Raw genomic sequence first — 22721 nt, 5'->3', positions numbered from 1 at the left:
CGTGTATGAGTAAACCTTCTCATCGTTATATTGCTGAAATATTACTGATGCGTGTATGAGTAAACTTTCTCATCGTTATATTGCTGAAATATTACTGATGCTTGTAAGAGTAAACTTTCTCATCGTCATATTGCTGAAATATTACTGATGCTTGTATGAGTAAACTTTCTCATCGTTGTATTGCTGAAATATTACTGATGCTTGTATGAGGAAACCTTCTCATCGTCATATTGCTGAAATATTACTGATGCTTGTATGAGTAAACTTTCTCATCGATATATTGCTGAAATATTACTGATGCGTGTATGAGTAAACCTTCTCATCGATATATTGCTGAAATGTTACTGATGCTTGTATGAGTGAACTTTCTCATCGATATATTGCTGAAATATTACTGATGCGTGTATGAGTAAACTTTCTCATCGTCATATTGCTGAAATATTACTGATGCTTGTATGAGTGAACTTTCTCATCGTTATATTGCTGAAATATTACTGATTGGCGTATGAGTGAACTTTCTCATCGTTATACTGCTGAAATATTACTGATGCGACTTTATATTTTCACTCACACGCACGTACGATTTCTGGGCAGCCTGCGTAAAGGTTTGCCTCGTTCTGTCCCTAATAAAATCCCATGATGCCCGTAGACAATGTGAAGTCAAACGTCGTAGTCCACGGTCACCCACGACACCTAAAACGCCGTTCGGAAATCGTAGACTGGTATCGTACGGTACCCATGGCAAATGTGATCCAGGATTTACTGAAGCGATTATAAATTTTCACTCACTCACTCACTCACTCACTCGTTCATGCGTATACAGTGGAAGGAAGGTTGTTACGCTGTAAAGAGATTTTTCAAGGACAAATGCGTTGAGTTGAGGTTTTAGTTGAGGTTTTACGTCACATCGGCATTATCCCAGCCATATAGTGGCGAACATTTATTACAGTTATAAGGAAGAACACATGATAAATAACGGGGAGACACTTCAGCCCAGCATAGATGCAAAGATCTAAGATCTAAGGGTCCTTTAAAGGTTTGTGTTTTAGTCTTATGGAAACACATCTTGGTGAGCTGTATGTAGATATGTCTCGAGTTTGGAGTATTTGTGCCGTAAAGAGCGGTTCAACATAGCTGTAGAAATACGTGGCTAATATCCAAGTCCACAGAAAACCGACAAAACTGTTGCTGAGAAATTAATAAAACTGTACGTGCTAGCAAAACTTTATGAATCATGTATCTTTTGTCATATAGCCTTTGACCTTTAAATACTGGGAATATTTTGATACATACACACAGACCAATCGTGATAGCTAGCGTTTAAGTTATCGTCAGAAATGAAAACGTGTTTGAGTGAAAGAACAATAGAACGATTAAAGAAAGAAAGAACGAACGAGCAAATGAAGGTACCATCGGATGGAAGAAAGTGAGTGACTTTTCCACGGGTTTTACCAGTGTCCAAGAAATATCACGGAGGGAAACACCAGAAATGGAGATGAAAGAAAGACACAACGAACCCACGTATGGTCGGATGTAAGAAAGAAAGACACGAACGATGAAATACGGAACACACTGGAAAACTAGAAACTCGGAAACCTACAGCAACCAGTACAAAGACTCACATGAGAAACACAGAGAGTAAACGGAACTGTGTCAAAATGCAGATCAATGCGTCACTGGCATCGCGAGTCTGTCTGTCCGCAGCTTCCCATTTTGTGTACAGTGGTTGAGAAGCAGAGCTCTGCCGTGACGAAGGCCACCTGCAACGCACAATAACCTTCAGTAGCCATATAAACGACTCACCTGAAACAACTGTGACACCACCGTGTTCATGGAATCTTCGATTTCACAAATGGAATAGGAAATTTGACCTATTTAGCCAAGATCCAAGACTAAAAGTACGTTTTTTTTCACGAAAATATTTATTGGGGTTCGTTAGACTGAAATTGCTTGTGTAAATTACATTTCTCTGTGCAAGGAGAATGTGCCATAACTCGAAATGGCATTGTGGAAAATCAGGATTTGAAATGCATGAAAACTAGTGGTTGTTACCAAAATATATTCCAGTGGGATAAAACATTTCGATGGAGAATCCGGCAGATTTTGTCTGTGTAAGATGATGTTCTTGTGGATAATCACCTTCATAATTCTGATAAACAGTAGTTGCGAGGAAGATGGTATACAGTATACTCCGTTCATGAGGGTACGGGATATGGACGGGAAGACAGTACCGAATGACGTCATGATTGGATTTAGGTCAGCGAAGTCAAAACGTCATTGTGCGTCAGAGTGTGCGGCGAACAGTTTGTGCACATCCTTCTTCTTCAACGCAAACAGTTATGCCTGTAAACTGGTCGACAGTCAAGTTTCTAGTTCGGATACCCTCCTTCATGAGATCCATTCAGTGTATTATAGTAAGTACCGGATTTGACTCTTTAAAGGGGTGGGGACCTTGAAGATCCTAGTTAGAAGTCACCTTCAGCAGCCCAGGCTTGTCGTAAGAGGCGATGAACGGGATCGGGTGGTCAGGCTAGCGGACTTGATTGACACGTGTCATCGGTTCTCAAAAGCGTAGACCGATGCTCATGCTGTCCACCACTGGATTCTTTAGAGACAACGCCATATAGATGGAATATTGCTGAGTGTAGCGTCAAAGTAAACTCACTCACTATAGAGGTGGAAAACGAACGTAACGACGCCATGTCGAGGATCTACATTTGATAACGCGTATTTTATGTGGGGCCTTCTATATTACTGTTCCTTTTGTGGATGTATCAGTCGTATAAAGTCAGTGTGCACACGGAGGAAATTATAATCACTTGATCTATTTAAAGGTTAATCTAGAAAAATCTCAATTCAGATTAGTCAGCCACAAGTTCCAAATCATGTTAACTACCCCAACAGTTGATTTGTCCTTGTATCATCGAAAAAGCTAGTATTTATGGAATAATATCTCCAAATCACTGTCCGAAAGCATTTCAAAATGATAGACATATTCATCATAACCTGCAAAGTACCGGCTTGCAGTTGCCACAATATTCCACAAATACAAATTGGACAGAAAAAATCCAAAACGCCGTGAATTTCACGTTTCACTAAAATACGGGCGCTTACCAAGCCATTTGTTTCGTGTAAGCCCGAAAGTTTTCAAAGCTATATATTTAAATAGTGCTGAGGGTTTGCCCTACTTTCAATGTGACCTTAACAAACATGTATAAGTCCTGTCCTTTTTGTACTGGTAACCACGCCCCTGAAATTTTACAATGGAAGTTATGAAAACCAGCATCTGTCCATTCCAGCAAGTTGCCAACTCCGGCATAAAATCTCAGTGCCGTCCGTGGTTTGTACTTTTATCATCAGCTATATAATCCGGCACATTTACTAAAAGTTGGTACTAAACAATCACAGTCCCAGTGAGTGCCGGTTTAGACAGCTTCCATTGTATACGTGTATTACAATGGCTGTCATCTGCAATTTCGTAATTTCGATCGGTGATGGTGTGTTGTCCTGTGCAGAGTCAGTTGAATTTCAGCAACACTAGGCACGGAGAGGTGTTGGATGGGTGACCGTGTTTAGCAGCTTGACTCCAGAGTGTATCTAGAGTATCAGTTCTGCCCAACGTGTAATACATGTGGTCTCACCTTAAGCATCTGTTCATCCAAAATGGGTACCCGGTGGGTTAAAAGAGGTCACTATTAACCTTCTAGCGCCTCTCGCACAGCTTGGCCTATCCGGGGGAATAATAATCGCATTGTTTGTGAGAGGGTATGATGATTTTAAGGAGGGTGGCCCCCATTTTGTTCTGGGGAGATCTTGGGGTCGGCTATTTTGTACATAGTAATATCAAAATATTATGCTTAATATGATGGGAAGGTGTGTGGGGATGGGGGTTGAGTGAGGGGTCCATGGACTGTGTACATGACACGCAGGGGTAGAAGTCACTGTCCATACACGTTAGGGGGTGAGGGTGGGGGTGATGGTGGGGGTGGGAGTTCACATTGTACAAGCTTCATACCAAATTTTCATTTCCATATTTACCCAAGACGTCTTTTTCGCTTGTTCGAACACAAGCAAAACACTAAACCCGTGACGATCCGGGTTAGAAATGATCTTCAGTAACCCATGCACGTCGTAGAGACGACTAGAGGGGGCGGGTGTTCAGGTTCGCTGACTTGGTAGACAAATATCATCGTATCCCGATTGTGTAGATCGATCGCTGGATTGCCTTGTCCAGCACAAACCGCCGCCATTAAGCGGGAATATTGTTGAGCGCGGCGTTAAACAACCAACCAACAGAATACTATTGTGGAGGTGACGGTTTCACGAAATCGAGTGAGTGAGTGTGGTTTTACGCCGCTTTTAGCAATATCACTGCGGAACACACCAGAAATGAACTTGACACATTCTACCCATATGACGAATAAAACACGGGTCTTCGACATGACGAGCGAACGCCTGAATCATTAGGCTACCCCACAGTCCCTAACGAAAATAAAACACGGGAGTTCATAGTTGTAAATGGTAACGTTCGATGATCTGTCGGTTCAGTGGAATAATCACTGAAGTGTAAACAATCGTTGTACTCTGAAAAATACACAAATATTTTAGACCGCCATGCAAAACAGGCGACGAAAACCCAGTTTTACAAACTGTGTTTATTAAGGACGTAGCATATTAAGTACTCTGTATGTGGCGCTGGCCTGCGGGACTGTGTGTAGTCAGGATCCGCTGACTGCGGATTTGAATCCTTGAGTTGCATCGATTGTGACTTCATGCCGCTCACGTTTGGTTTCACCAATATAGTGCATGTGTACGAACTGTGATACTGTCTCTGTATAAGCTACAAAATTTATGTTTGTGTCATTTAAGGAGAGCAAGATAACAGTAGAAATCCTGCCACTCGTGGATGACAGGGGGCGAACAAGTTCGAAACAATTTAGTAATCAAGAACCACTTTGTCTCAAAGACATGAGGTGCTCCCTGTCTAATTAAGCTTTTTAAAAAGGTTTCACAGGAGAACTGAATTGCAGTTAACTATAGATGTCCTTTGTCGTGTTTCAAGATGAAGCTTATTTATCAGTATTAGGCGACTGTTTAAGCGATCAATACACAATTGTTGTTGTAAGCAATTTTTTCAGCGTTGCACAAAAGGTTGACAATGGTTACAAACGAATGTGCATGGTCGACTGATTCAAGCTGTCGTACATAAACATTAAGTATAGTCCAAAGGCATACTGATCGCGAAAATTAACTGCTACGCACTGTTTCATAGACGTGAAAAAAACCCATAGATTATATTCTGCTGATATTTTCAGTACATTTGCTGTATTGCTTTATGATTTGAATAATTACGTAACAAACGATAGTAACATGTTACAACCTATAGTCACATTTACAGCCCGCGATTGCATGTTGACCACGATACTCATGCCACATGTTACACACTATGATTGCATGTTGACCACGATACTCATGCCACATGTTACACACTATGATTGCACGTTGACCACGATACTCACATGTTACACACTATGATTGCATGTTGACAACGATACTCATGCCACAAGTTACACACTATGATTGCATGTTGACCACGATACTCACATGTTACACACTATGATTGCATGTTGACAACGATACTCATGCCACATGTTACACACTATGATTGCATGTTGACCACGATACTCATGCCACATGTTACACACTATGATTGCATGTTGACCACGATACTCACATGTTACACACTATGATTGCATGTTGACCACGATACTCATGCCACATGTTACACACTATGATTGCATGTTGACCACGATACTCACATGTTACGCACTATGATTGCATCTTGACCACGATACTCATGCCACATGTAACACACTATGATTGCATGTTGACCACGATACTCATGCCACATGTTACACACTATGATTGCACGTTGACCACGATACTCATGCCACATGTTACACACTATGATTGCATGTTGACCACGATACTCACATGTTACACACTATGATTGCATGTTGACCACGATACTCATGCCACATGTTACACACTATGATTGCATGTTGACCACGATACTCATGCCACATGTTACACACTATGATTGCATGTTGACCACGATACTCACATGTTACACACTATGATTGCATGTTGACCACGATACTCACATGTTACACACTATGATTGCATGTTGACCACGCTACTCACATGTTACACACTATGATTGCATGTTGACCAAGATGCTCACAAGTTACACACTATGATTGCATGTTGACCACGATACTCACATGTTACACACTATGATTGCATGTTGACCACGATACTCACATGTTACACACTATGATTGCATGTTGACAACGATACTCACATGTTACACACTATGACTGCACGTTGACCACGATACTCATGCCACATGTTACACACTATGATTGCATGTTGACCACGATACTCACATGTTACACACTATGATTGCATGTTGACCACGATACTCATGCCACATGTTACACACTATGATTGCATGTTGACCACGATACTCATGCCACATGTTACACACTATGATTGCATGTTGACCACGATACTCACATGTTACACACTATGATTGCATGTTGACCACGATACTCACATGTTACACACTATGATTGCTGTTGACCACGCTACTCACATGTTACACACTATGATTGCATGTTGACCAAGATGCTCACATGTTACACACTATGATTGCATGTTGACCACGATACTGACATGTTACACACTATGATTGCATGTTGACCACGATACTCATGCCACATGTTACACACTATGATTGCACGTTGACCACGATACTCACATGTTACACACTATGATTGCATGTTGACAACGATACTCATGCCACATGTTACACACTATGATTGCATGTTGACCACGATACTCATGCCACATGTTACACACTATGATTGCATGTTGACCACGATACTCACATGTTACACACTATGATTGCATGTTGACCACGATACTCATGCCACATGTTACACACTATGATTGCATGTTGACCACGATACTCACATGTTACACACTATGATTGCATGTTGACCACGATACTCATGCCACATGTTACACACTATGATTGCATGTTGACCACGATACTCATGCCACATGTTACACACTATGATTGCACGTTGACCACGATACTCATGCCACATGTTACACACTATGATTGCATGTTGACCACGATACTCATGCCACATGTTACACACTATGATTGCATGTTGACCACGATACTCATGCCACATGTTACACACTATGATTGCATGTTGACCACGATACTCACATGTTACACACTATGATTGCATGTTGACCACGATACTCACATGTTACACACTATGATTGCATGTTGACCACGCTACTCACATGTTACACACTATGATTGCATGTTGACCAAGATGCTCACATGTTACACACTATGATTGCATGTTGACCACGATACTCACATGTTACACACTATGATTGCATGTTGACCACGATACTCATGCCACATGTTACACACTATGATTGCATGTTGACCACGATACTCATGCCACATGTTACACACTATGATTGCATGTTGACCACGATACTCATGCCACATGTTACACACTATGATTGCATGTTGACCACGCTACTCACATGTTACACACTATGATTGCATGTTGACCAAGATGCTCACAAGTTACACACTATGATTGCATGTTGACCACGATACTCACATGTTACACACTATGATTGCATGTTGACCACGATACTCACATGTTACACACTATGATTGCATGTTGACCACGATACTCATGCCACATGTTACACACTATGATTGCATGTTGACCACGATACTCATGCCACATGTTACACACTATGATTGCATGTTGACCACGATACTCACATGTTACACACTATGATTGCATGTTGACCACGATACTCACATGTTACACACTATGATTGCTGTTGACCACGCTACTCACATGTTACACACTATGATTGCATGTTGACCAAGATGCTCACATGTTACACACTATGATTGCATGTTGACCACGATACTCACATGTTACACACTATGATTGCATGTTGACCACGATACTCATGCCACATGTTACACACTATGATTGCACGTTGACCACGATACTCACATGTTACACACTATGATTGCATGTTGACAACGATACTCATGCCACATGTTACACACTATGATTGCATGTTGACCACGATACTCATGCCACATGTTACACACTATGATTGCATGTTGACCACGATACTCACATGTTACACACTATGATTGCATGTTGACCACGATACTCATGCCACATGTTACACACTATGATTGCATGTTGACCACGATACTCACATGTTACACACTATGATTGCATGTTGACCACGATACTCATGCCACATGTTACACACTATGATTGCATGTTGACCACGATACTCATGCCACATGTTACACACTATGATTGCACGTTGACCACGATACTCATGCCACATGTTACACACTATGATTGCATGTTGACCACGATACTCATGCCACATGTTACACACTATGATTGCATGTTGACCACGATACTCATGCCACATGTTACACACTATGATTGCATGTTGACCACGATACTCACATGTTACACACTATGATTGCATGTTGACCACGATACTCACATGTTACACACTATGATTGCATGTTGACCACGCTACTCACATGTTGCACACTATGATTGCATGTTGACCAAGATGCTCACATGTTACACACTATGATTGCATGTTGACCACGATACTCACATGTTACACACTATGATTGCATGTTGACCACGATACTCATGCCACATGTTACACACTATGATTGCATGTTGACCACGATACTCATGCCACATGTTACACACTATGATTGCATGTTGACCACGATACTCATGCCACATGTTACACACTATGATTGCATGTTGACCACGCTACTCACATGTTACACACTATGATTGCATGTTGACCACGATACTCATGCCACATGTTACACACTATGATTGCATGTTGACCACGATACTCACATGTTACTCACTATGATTGCATGTTGACAACGATACTCATGCCACATGTTACACACTATGATTGCATGTTGACCACGATACTCATGCCACATGTTACACACTATGATTGCATGTTGACCACGATACTCACATGTTACACACTATGATTGCATGTTGACCAAGATGCTCACATGTTACACACTATGATTGCATGTTGACCACGATACTCACATGTTACACACTATGATTGCATGTTGACCACGATACTCATGCCACATGTTACACACTATGATTGCATGTTGACCACGATACTCACATGTTACACACTATGATTGCATGTTGACAACGATACTCACATGTTACACACTATGATTGCACGTTGACCATGATACTCATGCGACATGTTACACACTATGATTGCATGTTGACCACGATACTCACATGTTACACACTATGATTGCATGTTGACCACGATACTCATGCCACATGTTACACACTATGATTGCACGTTGACCACGATACTCACATGTTACACACTATGATTGCATGTTGACAACGATACTCATGCCACATGTTACACACTATGATTTCATGTTGACCACGATACTCATGCCACATGTCACACACTATGATTGCATGTTGACCACGATACTCACATGTTACACACTATGATTGCATGTTGACCACGATACTCATGCCACATGTTACACACTATGATTGCATGTTGACCACGATACTCACATGTTACACACTATGATTGCATGTTGACCACGATACTCATGCCACATGTTACACACTATGATTGCATGTTGACCACGATACTCATGCCACATGTTACACACTATGATTGCACGTTGACCACGATGCTCATGCCACATGTTACACACTATGATTGCATGTTGACCACGATACTCATGCAACATGTTACACACTATGATTGCATGTTGACCACGATACTCACATGTTACACACTATGATTGCATGTTGACAACGATACTCACATGTTACACACTATGATTGCACGTTGACCATGATACTCATGCGACATGTTACACACTATGATTGCATGTTGACCACGATACTCACATGTTACACACTATGATTGCATGTTGACCACGATACTCATGCCACATGTTACACACTATGATTGCACGTTGACCACGATACTCACATGTTACACACTATGATTGCATGTTGACAACGATACTCATGCCACATGTTACACACTATGATTTCATGTTGACCACGATACTCATGCCACATGTAACACACTATGATTGCATGTTGACCACGATACTCACATGTTACACACTATGATTGCATGTTGACCACGATACTCATGCCACATGTTACACACTATGATTGCATGTTGACCACGATACTCACATGTTACACACTATGATTGCATGTTGACCACGATACTCATGCCACATGTTACACACTATGATTGCATGTTGACCACGATACTCATGCCACATGTTACACACTATGATTGCACGTTGACCACGATACTCATGCCACATGTTACACACTATGATTGCATGTTGACCACGATACTCACATGTTACACACTATGATTGCATGTTGACCACGATACTCATGCCACATGTTACACACTATGATTGCATGTTGACCACGATACTCATGCCACATGTTACACACTATGATTGCACGTTGACCACGATACTCACATGTTACACACTATGATTGCATGTTGACAACGATACTCATGCCACATGTTACACACTATGATTTCATGTTGACCACGATACTCATGCCACATGTCACACACTATGATTGCATGTTGACCACGATACTCACATGTTACACACTATGATTGCATGTTGACCACGATACTCATGCCACATGTTACACACTATGATTGCATGTTGACCACGATACTCACATGTTACACACTATGATTGCATGTTGACCACGATACTCATGCCACATGTTACACACTATGATTGCATGTTGACCACGATACTCATGCCACATGTTACACACTATGATTGCACGTTGACCACGATACTCATGCCACAAGTTACACACTATGATTGCATGTTGACCACGATACTCACATGTTACACACTATGATTGCATGTTGACCACGATACTCATGCCACATGTTACACACTATGATTGCATGTTGACCACGATACTCATGCCACATGTTACACACTATGATTGCATGTTGACCACGATACTCACATGTTACACACTATGATTGCATGTTGACCACGCTACTCACATGTTACACACTATGATTGCATGTTGACCACGCTACTCACATGTTACACACTATGATTGCATGTTGACCAAGATGCTCACATGTTACACACTATGATTGCATGTTGACCACGATACTCACATGTTACACACTATGATTGCATGTTGACCACGATACTCACATGTTACACACTATGATTGCACGTTGACCAAGATACTCACATGTTACACACTATGATTGCACGTTGACCATGATACTCACATGTTACACACTGTGATTGCACGTTGACCAAGATACTCACATGTTACACACTATGATTGCACGTTGACCACTATGCTCTCACGTGCCAAGTCTCTCTCTCTCTCTCTCTCTCTCTCTCTCTCTCTCTCTCTCTCACACACACACACACACACACACACCCACACACCATAACTTGTTCATAGCAAATCCTTAGCAGTTTCGGCGTTAACGGAGAATTGGTAGCACATTATTAAAGAAGGGCACATTATTAAAGAAGGGCACATTAATATCAAATGATTGGAACTTACTTATTCGGTAAACTTCTCTACAAAGAAACAAATCGATTAATTCTTAAATGGGTTACGAATATTTGGTCGTGGATGGAGAAACATAAAAACCTACTTTAAAACTCTACGACCTTAGTCAGCTGTGAATGGTTCATTGTTACCAGGTTGCATGTGGTATTTCCCACGAGGGGGAACTGTCCATAATATTCAGTTTCTATTTACACCGTTACCAGCCAGCTGTGCACGTGTTGTGGACGCCATGCAGGTCATGATAGGAAGAGTAATGACACATACGATCAATGATTAGGCAGAGCATGTCGTTATGTAAATCGCTAATGGCAATGGGAATAAGGGGGTATTGACAGGTGAGTGAGTGAGTTTAGTTTTATGTCACCTTTAGCAACATTCCAGCAATATCACGGCTAGAAGCACGAGAAACAGGTTTTACACATTGTACACATGTGCGGAGTCGCACCCGGGTGTTGAACAACGAGCGTAACTTAGGCAATGATTAATACTAATTATTAAAGGTCACATGCAACGTAAAATACAACTTTGCAGATTCTGGTACCTTTCGGTATGCACTTACCGAAACAAATCATAAAAAATGCTAATTCAACCTATAAAGTTGAAAAAAAACGCGATGAAAAAAAGCCCGCGAAATCGGAGTTCAAACGTTTCACTAAATTCCCCCCAGCGCTGGGGGGAAAACTGGTTTCAACAGCTGTGCTGCGCTTCGCCCATAACGCATGCGCAGTGAATAGGTTCGCGGAACTTGAAACAGTATGCATGCCCAGCGTCTGAGGTCGTGAGCAGTAGTCTAATCTTGGTTGTGTACACAAACAAGTAAATGATCTACTCGTTACGTAAAAAAAACTTGTTGATTGTGGTAAGCAGTTTCGGTCACAGAGAAAGCTCAGTGTCTGGTTTATTCACACCTATATGTCTGCCTGCCTGTCTGCTAAAGACAACATGCAGTACACAGCTTCAATCATTGACCACGAGTAATTTGAACTTAACACCTATCAGAGTATACGACATAAAGAAAATAAGTTGATTTATGACTCGTGCACCCGAGTCCCGTCCCTGCCACATTATGTAATTAGGCACGTGTGATACACATGACATGTTTTTATGTCTGTGGGTTGCAAACAAACTACATTCACTTTTTTCGGATGACTGGATCTGACGGAAACTGGTGCAAACTCTTGTCAGTTTCAAGTCCTGCCTTGATTCCAGCCATCGAGCGCAAATTCGGAGAACATGTATTTTCAAAACCCAACATCTCTATATACATTCTTCATGGATAACGACTTGTTTTAGTGTGTATGATTTTGTTTGACAACAGTATATGAATCCATACTGAAACGACGCATCAAGTACACAAAAAGAAGTTGTTATCCATAAAGAATCTTACTTTCTTGTGACTAGCCATACCAGGGAGCCTATATAGAGATACTTATAAAATGCCCATGAAACAGATCATCTGTCTGTACACACAATGAACCATCAGCAGATCAGCAAATGAAACAGCCAATCAGAATCCGTCGTTACACTTGAGTGCACATCCAGGTACTAAGACTGGGTTCGGTCTCCCGAGGGCTTCGTTTCGGGGGAAGTAAGCCCAAGTACAAAATATTGCACTTTTGAATCGCGATTGTACGCTTATAATTTTGTCTATTTGTTTTTTTAAAAGCAGCAATGTATATTATATGTCATGAATAAGTGATAAATGTGTTTTAATTACGTTCGATTTTTTGGCTGCATGTGACCTTTAACATAATTCAAACTGGTCATGGGAGGTGTTGGGCGGGGTATGATCCTAATCAGTTCTGAGACGATTTGAGAGACGCATGTCGGAAACCTGAAACGAGGGGCCGAGTTTGGATGTCGTGGTTATAGCCTATCGACGACCGAATGCTCTCTCAGTAATATACTGAGTCACATTTGAAACTTCACAAAATGTAATTTTTAAAAATAATGAACATTTTTCTCTGATGATACATCTATGTATCCGAAATGGGATCCCTATCTTTCGACTCGGGGAAAAAATGTTAGCGAAACCCACTCAAACCCATCCATTCGTCGTGCAAATGACGTTAGTGCCAAATCAGGTTTTGCACGTGCAGTCGATCACGTGATCTTCGCATTGAAGTTTTCTTCATTTGCACGTGTTTGCACTGGCCTCAAGAATTGAACAAAAAACTTTTAAACCACAGTTCTAACGGTACTTTGTCACGACTGCCAAATGTGTAACGTGAACGTGCCGTTGCCATGTTGCATGCGGGGAGATCAGTTATTGACGTCGCAAGAGCAATGGGATGCAACCGTCGTACTGTGTATGACTTGCGAGGTCGTCTACAACAAACTGGCACCACTTCTGATCGCCAAAGGTCGGGTCGACCACGTGTGACGTCACTAGCAGAAGACCGTCAAATCGTCCTAAGTCACTTCCGTGACAGATCTCTGCCGGCTACACGAACCAGGGCAGAGATGTTTCGAGGTCGACTGTCCTCACAGACCATTCAAAATCGGTTGCTGGCTGCCAATCTCCATTCTCGACTTCCATATCGTGGGCCAATATTGACGCCGTTTCATCAACGTCAACGTCTGCTGTGGGCCCAACGTCACCTCCGATGGACCCAGAGAGACTGGAATCGAGTCGTCTTCAACGATGAATCCACGTTTACCCTCAGACTGCAGGCAAGGAGTCTGGAGACGACGTCATGAACGGTATGCTCAAATGCTGTGTACAGGAAGTCGACAGATTCGGGGGCGGAAGTTGCATGGTGCAGAATGCTTTCTTTGGGAGCAACCGTTCCCGACTTCTGGTCATCCGTGGAAACCTCACAGCTGCTGCTTACCGCGACCATGTGCTCACCCCTGAACTCGTTCCTTTCATGGCGTCCCGGGGTAGAATAGACCTTCAGCAACCCATGCTTGCCATAAAAGGCGACTATACTTGTCGTAAGAGGCGACTAACGGGATCGGGTGGTCAGGCTTGCTGACTTGGTTGGCACATGTCATCGGTTCCCAATTGCGCAGATCGATGCTCATGTGGTTGATCACTGGATTGTCTGGTCCAGACTCGATTATTTACAGACCGCCGCCATATAACTGTAATATTGCTGAGTGCAGCGTAAAACTAAACTCACTCACTCACTCCTTTCATGGCGACCCATGGCCCAGGTCCACAGTTCCAGCATGGTAATGCTCGGCCGCATACTGCGATGTTGACACGAAATTTCCTTCAAAACCCAGAATCAACGTCATGGACTGGCCATCGAGGTCCCCTGAGCTAAATCCAATAGAGCACGTTTGGGATGCACCTTGGGAGAAGGCTTCGTGGTCTTTGGAACCAGCCTCAGAATTTGCAGGAACTTGGCGCTGCCTTGCAAGAGCAATGGCGCAGAATCCCTAGCCGCGTGTGTACAAGCATAAGAAACGATGAGGAGACGGTGTTTGGTAGTAGTGAATGCGCGGGGCGGCCATACACACTATTAAACTAAGAAATTTCGAATTTTATTCTTGCGACTTGGCATTCTGTATACCCATGTTATGGAACGGCGGTGTAGCCTAATGGGAATGATTGTGGCGCTGTCAGTGTATCGAGTAATTCACACAGATCTCAGCAATGAAATAATAGCAGTTTAACCATCTTACCATCTCTTGTTCTTTTATAGTGCCCTCAAGAAAGAATGTGAAGTTTCTTTTTTTACTCAGTTTATAAGTACGCAAGATTTAAAAATCTTTTTTTTTTGTAATTGCGTTCTTAAGGAGGTTCCAAATAACTTTCAACACTGAACACTTTACGACTTGAGAGAACGTCCCCACTTCTTTTAGTGTGAAGAATATCAGGATTCATATTATTTGTGGAAATAGCCTTTTATTGTTATCGGTGAATGCGTATTGTCTTCACGTTGAATCGATCAGCGATTCCTTAATCCGATTTAATAGCATGTATTCACGGAAAATATTCCCAGTCGATCAATACCTTTCAGATAGAGCTTTTTGCAACTAAAGACGCTTTAACACATTGGAAATCATTGAAAGTTCAAGAAGAGTTGTTGGATTGGCAAATAATCACGCATTTCCGCTATTTTTCGACATAAACGAAGAACTATGAATATTCTCACTAAGAACTACAGGATCTTGATCAAGATCGATCCTTGCTCAACCACGTTCTTAAAAGTTTAAATGTATTACTGTTTGATGTTTGATTCCCTGCGATGCTGACAGGGGTTTTCGGATGAAAATACTTTTCTAAATAGCACGAGAGGGGTTAATGGACGTTCAAGAATCTTGGCGAGTTGTCATCACTAAACTCGCCTCAAGCACCAACGGTTGTTGAGTGTAAATGTCGGAATTTGGGCCTAAAGTAAATAGTAAAGAGAATAATCTTTAGCGAATAGTCTCAAATGTGTTTCTTGCTGCGTGAAGTGTCCGCATTGTTTACTAGTTCACACAAAAAATATCGATCATGTGAAATATACTGATATTAACCTGAAAGGAAAAGAAACACTTGGTGCTGATCGAATTGTATAAACCATAAATTATAAAACGAACGTGATTGTAGTTGTTGATATCAACATACGCGAGGCGTTAAGGCGAGAAAGACAACAATTAAAAACGAAAACGTGTGCCAGTACATATCCAGTCTCACTCATGGAAACCGATTCTGCAAAAATAGTGATGAGGCAAATAAAAGACACCAGTGTTATGAATGACATTCTTTCTTTTTTAAAATCCTATTTCGGTTCCCTACATTTCCCATTCTTCAGTTACAGTTTATATTTCTTCAATTCCAAGTTTTTCATAAACCCTTATCTTCCTGTCAGCGTTCACTCCGAAAATGTTCCCTGTTCGGGAGAAGGAATGCTGTCAGTAACCCATGCTTGTCAGAAGAGCAGTGTACAAGTAACCTTGTCTTCAACCAGTGTATGAATGGATCACCTAAAACCCGTGATGACACAGGGTGTTCTGAAAAGAGATCCCCGTTAAAATAAGCCCGGACTGTATTATAAGCGTGCTTTTATGAATCACTATCAAATAGTGATGCTGTAATTTAAGGTCATCGATAAAAAGAGGCTTTATACTGTCACATAGAGCCCATAAGTAGGTCATTTCGCGAGACCTTAGTACTTCCGGTGACAAAAAACGTTTTATACCTTTTCGAATGGTCTCCCGATACTCCTTGCAGAAATAAATAGTTTCCGATCTAAGTATCGCAAAACTGACCAACTAAACTAGCAGCCAAAGAAACGGCACCAAAATAAAAACGACTGTAAATTGTCAAAGTAATTGTCAGTCTGTTTGAAAATAACTAGAAAACACATATCTCGAACACAGTTTGTCTGTTCCCATTTGCACTTGCATTAGGTATTTTGTGAAGAAAAAACACGAATTTACACAATTAAAACGGATACTGCACAAACCTACCCGTATCAAAATAGTTAAAAGCTAACCAGGTTTATTCTTTTACATCATTTTAATCGATTAACAATCAGGAACATGCCTCGTGTAACAACACAACAGAGAAAGGGAGCAATCGGTATGTTACAGATGAAACAGACACAAGACTGTGTGACTAGGACCATGGGAAGCTGCAAATACACCGCATTCACGGTCTCTGCCGATCGACCATTCAAAGGCATGACGTTGACGTGCCAACATCGACGCGTCACATGGAGATGAACCGGCACTTTGCCACACTGGCAGCAACGAAAATGGTAATGAGTGAACTTTGGTGACGAATGCAAGTTCCACCTCTTCAAGATCTGTCCCCAGTTGAGCACATCTGTGAATAAGGTTGTGGGACGTCGTTTTTGGAAACGCCAAAATCAGTCATTGACGAGAAACGCGTTGGCAGCTCCTCTGCTAAAGGAATGTGATTGATGTTTTGCCATAAAACATTTAATGTTGCCACATTTAGCTTAGGTTTTGCTTTAGACCAGAAAAATATTTGGTGGCGTGTCTTATGCACGCTAGTCCATTACGACTGTCAACACCTGTGACAGCCAAACATGGTTGGAGACTTGGTCCAGTCTGGTAAAGTCATATTTGGTGGTCGCGCAGTTGGGACCAACAACTGGCCCAACCTGGTTCCCTGGGCCTGTTGCGCCTTTTTGACTTGTATCATGTATTCCCAGGCAGGGGAACAGGTGCTTATGACAGGTGCAACCAAGAGGACCTGCAAGTCTCGCGAAACGCTACTTCCGGTACTAAGCTGGTTCCCTGGGCCTGTTGCGCCTTTTTGACTTGTATCATGTATTCCCAGGCAGGGGAACAGGTGCTTATGACAGGTGCAACCAAGAAGACCTGCAAGTCTCGCGAAACGCTACTTCCGGTACTAAGCTGGTTCCCAACTCCCTTTCCGCACTAATTAGCGATATGTGAGGCGGGGCTATGCTCACTTCCGGTACCAGATTTCCAGTGACAAACCAACCTGGTTCCCTGGTTCCCTAATTTAACGCCTCAGTATTAGGCGCTGTACATAAACAGGTCTCGTCCATTAAAACAGAATCACATTAAAAGATCACACGTGCAAAGTATCAACGAACCATTCCGTTAATAATGTATATGTCAGTTACACTAATAACAGAATTTACAAATATTCAAGAAAAAATATATCTTGGTTATGATAAATAGAAGCTCTGAGATTTCAACAGGGGCTTACAAACAACTGCAACAAACGCTGAGGCTTACAGCAACAATAGAGTTGTACAAATGAATGGTAACGAATGAAAACAAACCACAAAATATTGCAACTTCCCTTCCCTTAATTTAAGTATGTTAAACCTTACTCACTCACTCACTCACTCAAACATGATGGGGGAAGTATTTGTCAAGTTTCTTAATGGACAAGAAACGGTAAAACGCTTTCAAGTATTTGAGTTTGGCAGATGGGGAGGAAACAGCATCAGCCATGTATAAACAAGGGCGCAGAGCAAGCACTCTGATACTCTTAGTGTGAACTCCTTGGTCTAAATACATTCTTCATTAATGCCTTTCAGTGGTCGTATGTGTTATAAGTGGCGTACAAGTACTGAATACTGTGTGCATTTAAAAGACAAGACAAGGAGGTACACTAGGTGCAGTACATTATTTCTGTGATATGTGATGAAAAGGTGACAGGGCATGTCTTGTGATGACTTGGTATGTAATGACCGTTGTGATGAAGGTTTCTGACCGACTCTGTCCCAGGACCGTTCTGTGGCAGTCAATGGACGGCTCTGGGACATTATTAGAAGACTTTGTGAGAGATATTACACAGCTCTGTGGCAGTTATGAGATGACTCTGTGCCAGGTGTTAGACGGCTCTGATCAAGAAACAGTACATAGACAGATTTTATGACAGCTATTAGACGGCTCCGTGACAGTGCCCAAGACTTATATATCACTGTGACTAGACGTCTCTGTGACATGTGATAGACGGCTCTGTGACATGTAATAGACAGCTCTGTGACATGTGATAGACGGCTCTGTGACATGGGATAGACGGCTCTCTGACATGTGATAGACGGCTCTCTGACATGTGATAGACGGCTCTCTGGCAGCTGATACACAGCTCTGTGACATGTGATAGACGGCTCTGTGACATGTGATAGACGGCTCTGTGACATGGGATAGACGGCTCTGTGATATGTGATAGACGACTCTGTGACATGTGATAGACGGCTCTGTGACATGTGATAGGCGACTCTGTGACAAGTGAAAGACGGCTCTCTGGCAGCTGATACACAGCTCTGTGACATGTGATAGACGGCTCTGTGACATATGATAAACGACTCTGTGACATGAGATAGACGGCTCTGTGACATGTGATAGACGACTCAGTGACATGTGATAGACGGCTCTCTGGCAGCTGATAGAGAGCTCTGGGACAGTACACACGATTGTAAAGTCGCCCTTTCACTGCTACAGATAAGTCTAATAAATGTTACATATTCGTCCGGGGACAAAATCGCGTTTAGCTTAATGCGTGCCAAGAGTGAGTGGGTTATATTTCAACCAGATCGCAACGGGAATAAATGGTATAAAACTAATGAGAAAATATATTTATTGTAGTTCTACAATGCTGTACTATAAAATTTAATATTTGTAAAAGTTCGTATCGTCGGAGATATATTATATCGATGTTTATAGATGTATTCACACACAGCTATAAAGTGAACACATTAATCTAAGAGCACTCAGTCAGTGCATGCGTCATTCGTACGTTGATCAACCATACATCTTGTCATTTGCTAAACAGTAATTAACTAACTGTAGAAGTGAATATTCATTTCCACTCTATCGATCGAGAATCACAAACAAGAAGTCTCTCATGCGCATTGCAATACCGTTACACTCCCGTGCAAAGTACCGTTATAAATATTTGTCCAGCTAACAACAACTTATCATTGCAAACACCCTCGGCAACATCAAAGTGTTAGCGTGACCTTACACATTTTAATATCACCATGATGACGTCATGCGTAGACATGATCTCAGTAATAAAACCATGGGCATGTATCAGTGTCAGCAAGCAGCAATTTGTGTACCGTGATTTCAACTGACCTGTTCCTAGTTTACAGCAACTCAATATTTAGCCCAGCATGGAGTGAGCTTTCTGACGCAAACATTTGAAAACAGACTCGCCGTGGAATCGACTCAAACTGCAGTTACGAGCGTGTAACACGGAACCTATATTTCATGCTCCTTTTGAAAAAAAACAGGCATATACATAACGCAAATTATTGCACAGACAAAACATGTCTTCCGTGCATGTCAATATTTGGTTTTCATGCGATGCATGTCACAATAAACCGAGATACTTCAAGCTAAATGTAGTCGATTTGAGTCGTTAAAGGGCCACTCATCTCAGCTATTTATGCTAAGGAGTTTTCGCGCGGTAATTACACAATGAATACGTACCACGAGGGGACTCAACTAAAAAAATACTAGAATTTGTACTTTACTAAGAAAGTAAAATCCCAAATATGGCATATGTTTTTGCGTTGTAGTTTGCGAGCATGTTATTACTTCAAAATTGAGAGATAGATTTTTAAATTTTGTCAATAGAAATAATTTGCCCAAGTTATTCTCCCTCATATGATAAGATAACATGATAAGTTACAATGGAAACTGCGTCACAGTATGGACATACGAGTGATTGTTGTGTTTAAATAACGAAGGTTATAGTCTCGTTTCACAAAACGATCGAAAGCTAACACACATGTTCATTCATAGTCACGAAAGAAATTTCAAAACTACATACACAGTGTATGGTTATAGTGTGTCTGAACTAACTGTACTAATATAAACGAATGCGTTTAGAGACATGCTAGTACTCACAAATGGGGAATGCGAGATTAACTTTGGTTTAAAAGTATGCAAAGGTATTTGTGCAAGTTGGCGTCGTATCGATTTGTAAGCGTGTATGGAACGTAGTCCCAGCTAGATAGAAGATTTTAATACCTGATTGTGATACGAATATTTTCGGACTGGTTTCTCGCAACCATAACGCTTACTGTGATACTGTTTAATCTATCTCGGGGCTGGGCGTACCAAAAACAAAAAAACAAAAACGAAAACAAAAAAAACAAAACAAAAACAAACAAACAAACAACCCCCACCCCACCCCACCCACCCACACACACACACCCCCAACCCCCAACCCCACCCAACACCGGTTCGTGTATGATACTGTCAATACGATGACCACAGCCATGATGTTTCAGTGTAATGAACTCGGAATAATCGGATCCGGACACTCATAAGACACACAACTCAGATAAACCTAAAACCATGTGCCTTGTGTTTTACCGAAAAGAGAAATAATTATTGTCAATGAAAATTTGAAAAAAAGTAATTCTAAAGACAGAATTGAGATTAAACGATTTCCTCGTGGGGATCCGGGGTTAGAAAATTATGTTTGTTGATCGTTAGCGGCGAATATTGGATGGAATGGTTATTATCGGGAATTAGTTTGCGACATGTCATTGGAAATGGCTTTCTTCCTGGTTTCAAACAGACCCCCCGGACATTACTGGAATATTAATTGTTTGATCGGCATTTTAGAAGTCGGTGAGTAAATAATGAAATTCACAACGTTTAGTTATCTGGAACATTGCATAACAATAAACAAACAACGAATCAAACACAAAACAAACGTTGTACATTGTATTACTTTTCTTTAGGAGTAAGAACTCTGAGACAACACAACTGATAGAAATCTATTGTTAGTAATAAATAAATTATTATGAAAATGTTTCCATTTTGGCCCATCCTGTAGAGATCGTTTGTGTTTAATCTTATTGTTGCGCTTGGCAACTGCCACAAAGATGAATCAGGTCACATTAATATTCGCAAAATGCAACGTAGTTCACACTACTGGATGATCAGTTTTGAATACGCGACATCTCTAGTTGAAACACTAACAAATCACATTCTTCTACAGTATGTTCACTTATTTTATGTTTTCAGTATACATCTCATTTTGTAAAGTGTTTTTTGTTATAACGTCCCCTTATTTGAAGACCTCTTGACAACATGATAGGAGAATAGCTAGAATCCATAAAATACATTATAACCAATGTTAACCTGAAAGACAAACATCCGAGTAAAACAATGGACATTATTTTTGCATGCCTAGAATCTTTACGGAAACTAAGATCAAAGTTTTACCACATGTGCCATTAACGGCAACCAAAGTAAACAAATCACGAAGATCATATTTGCCATTCTAACGTAAACCAAAGAGTCAATACTAACGGTTAATGCTCGACGTTGAAACAGGATTGTTGAATATTGTTGACAAAAATATCAATAAAGGTTCATTTGTTCCCTATACGTCAAAAGTACTAACAAACTGACAGTGTACTAAATATTTAAAATACATATTGAGTATTATAAACGAAGCTACATTCATGAAAATTATAATGACATCCAAATTATTTGCATTACCATCGA

The 22721-nt window shown here is 41.2% G+C and overlaps 1 protein-coding gene across 1 annotated transcript in view; it reads left to right on the top strand.

The window, feature by feature from the left end:
* The first annotated feature begins 2116 nt into the window (after nt 1–2116).
* LOC137260628 (low-density lipoprotein receptor-related protein 1B-like) overlaps nt 2117–22721 on the top strand; it is a 30352-nt gene continuing 9747 nt past the window's right edge. The window contains exon 1 of the mRNA XM_067798226.1: nt 2117–2414. Within this exon, the coding sequence (XP_067654327.1) occupies nt 2117–2414 (298 nt within the window). The remainder of the gene's footprint in view (nt 2415–22721) is intronic.

The sequence above is a fragment of the Haliotis asinina genome, chromosome 14 (assembly GCF_037392515.1).
Source record: "Haliotis asinina isolate JCU_RB_2024 chromosome 14, JCU_Hal_asi_v2, whole genome shotgun sequence".
Classification (NCBI taxonomy): domain Eukaryota; kingdom Metazoa; phylum Mollusca; class Gastropoda; order Lepetellida; family Haliotidae; genus Haliotis; species Haliotis asinina.
Note: the sequence above shows the minus strand (reverse complement) of the source record. Positions and strands in the feature narration are given on the sequence as shown.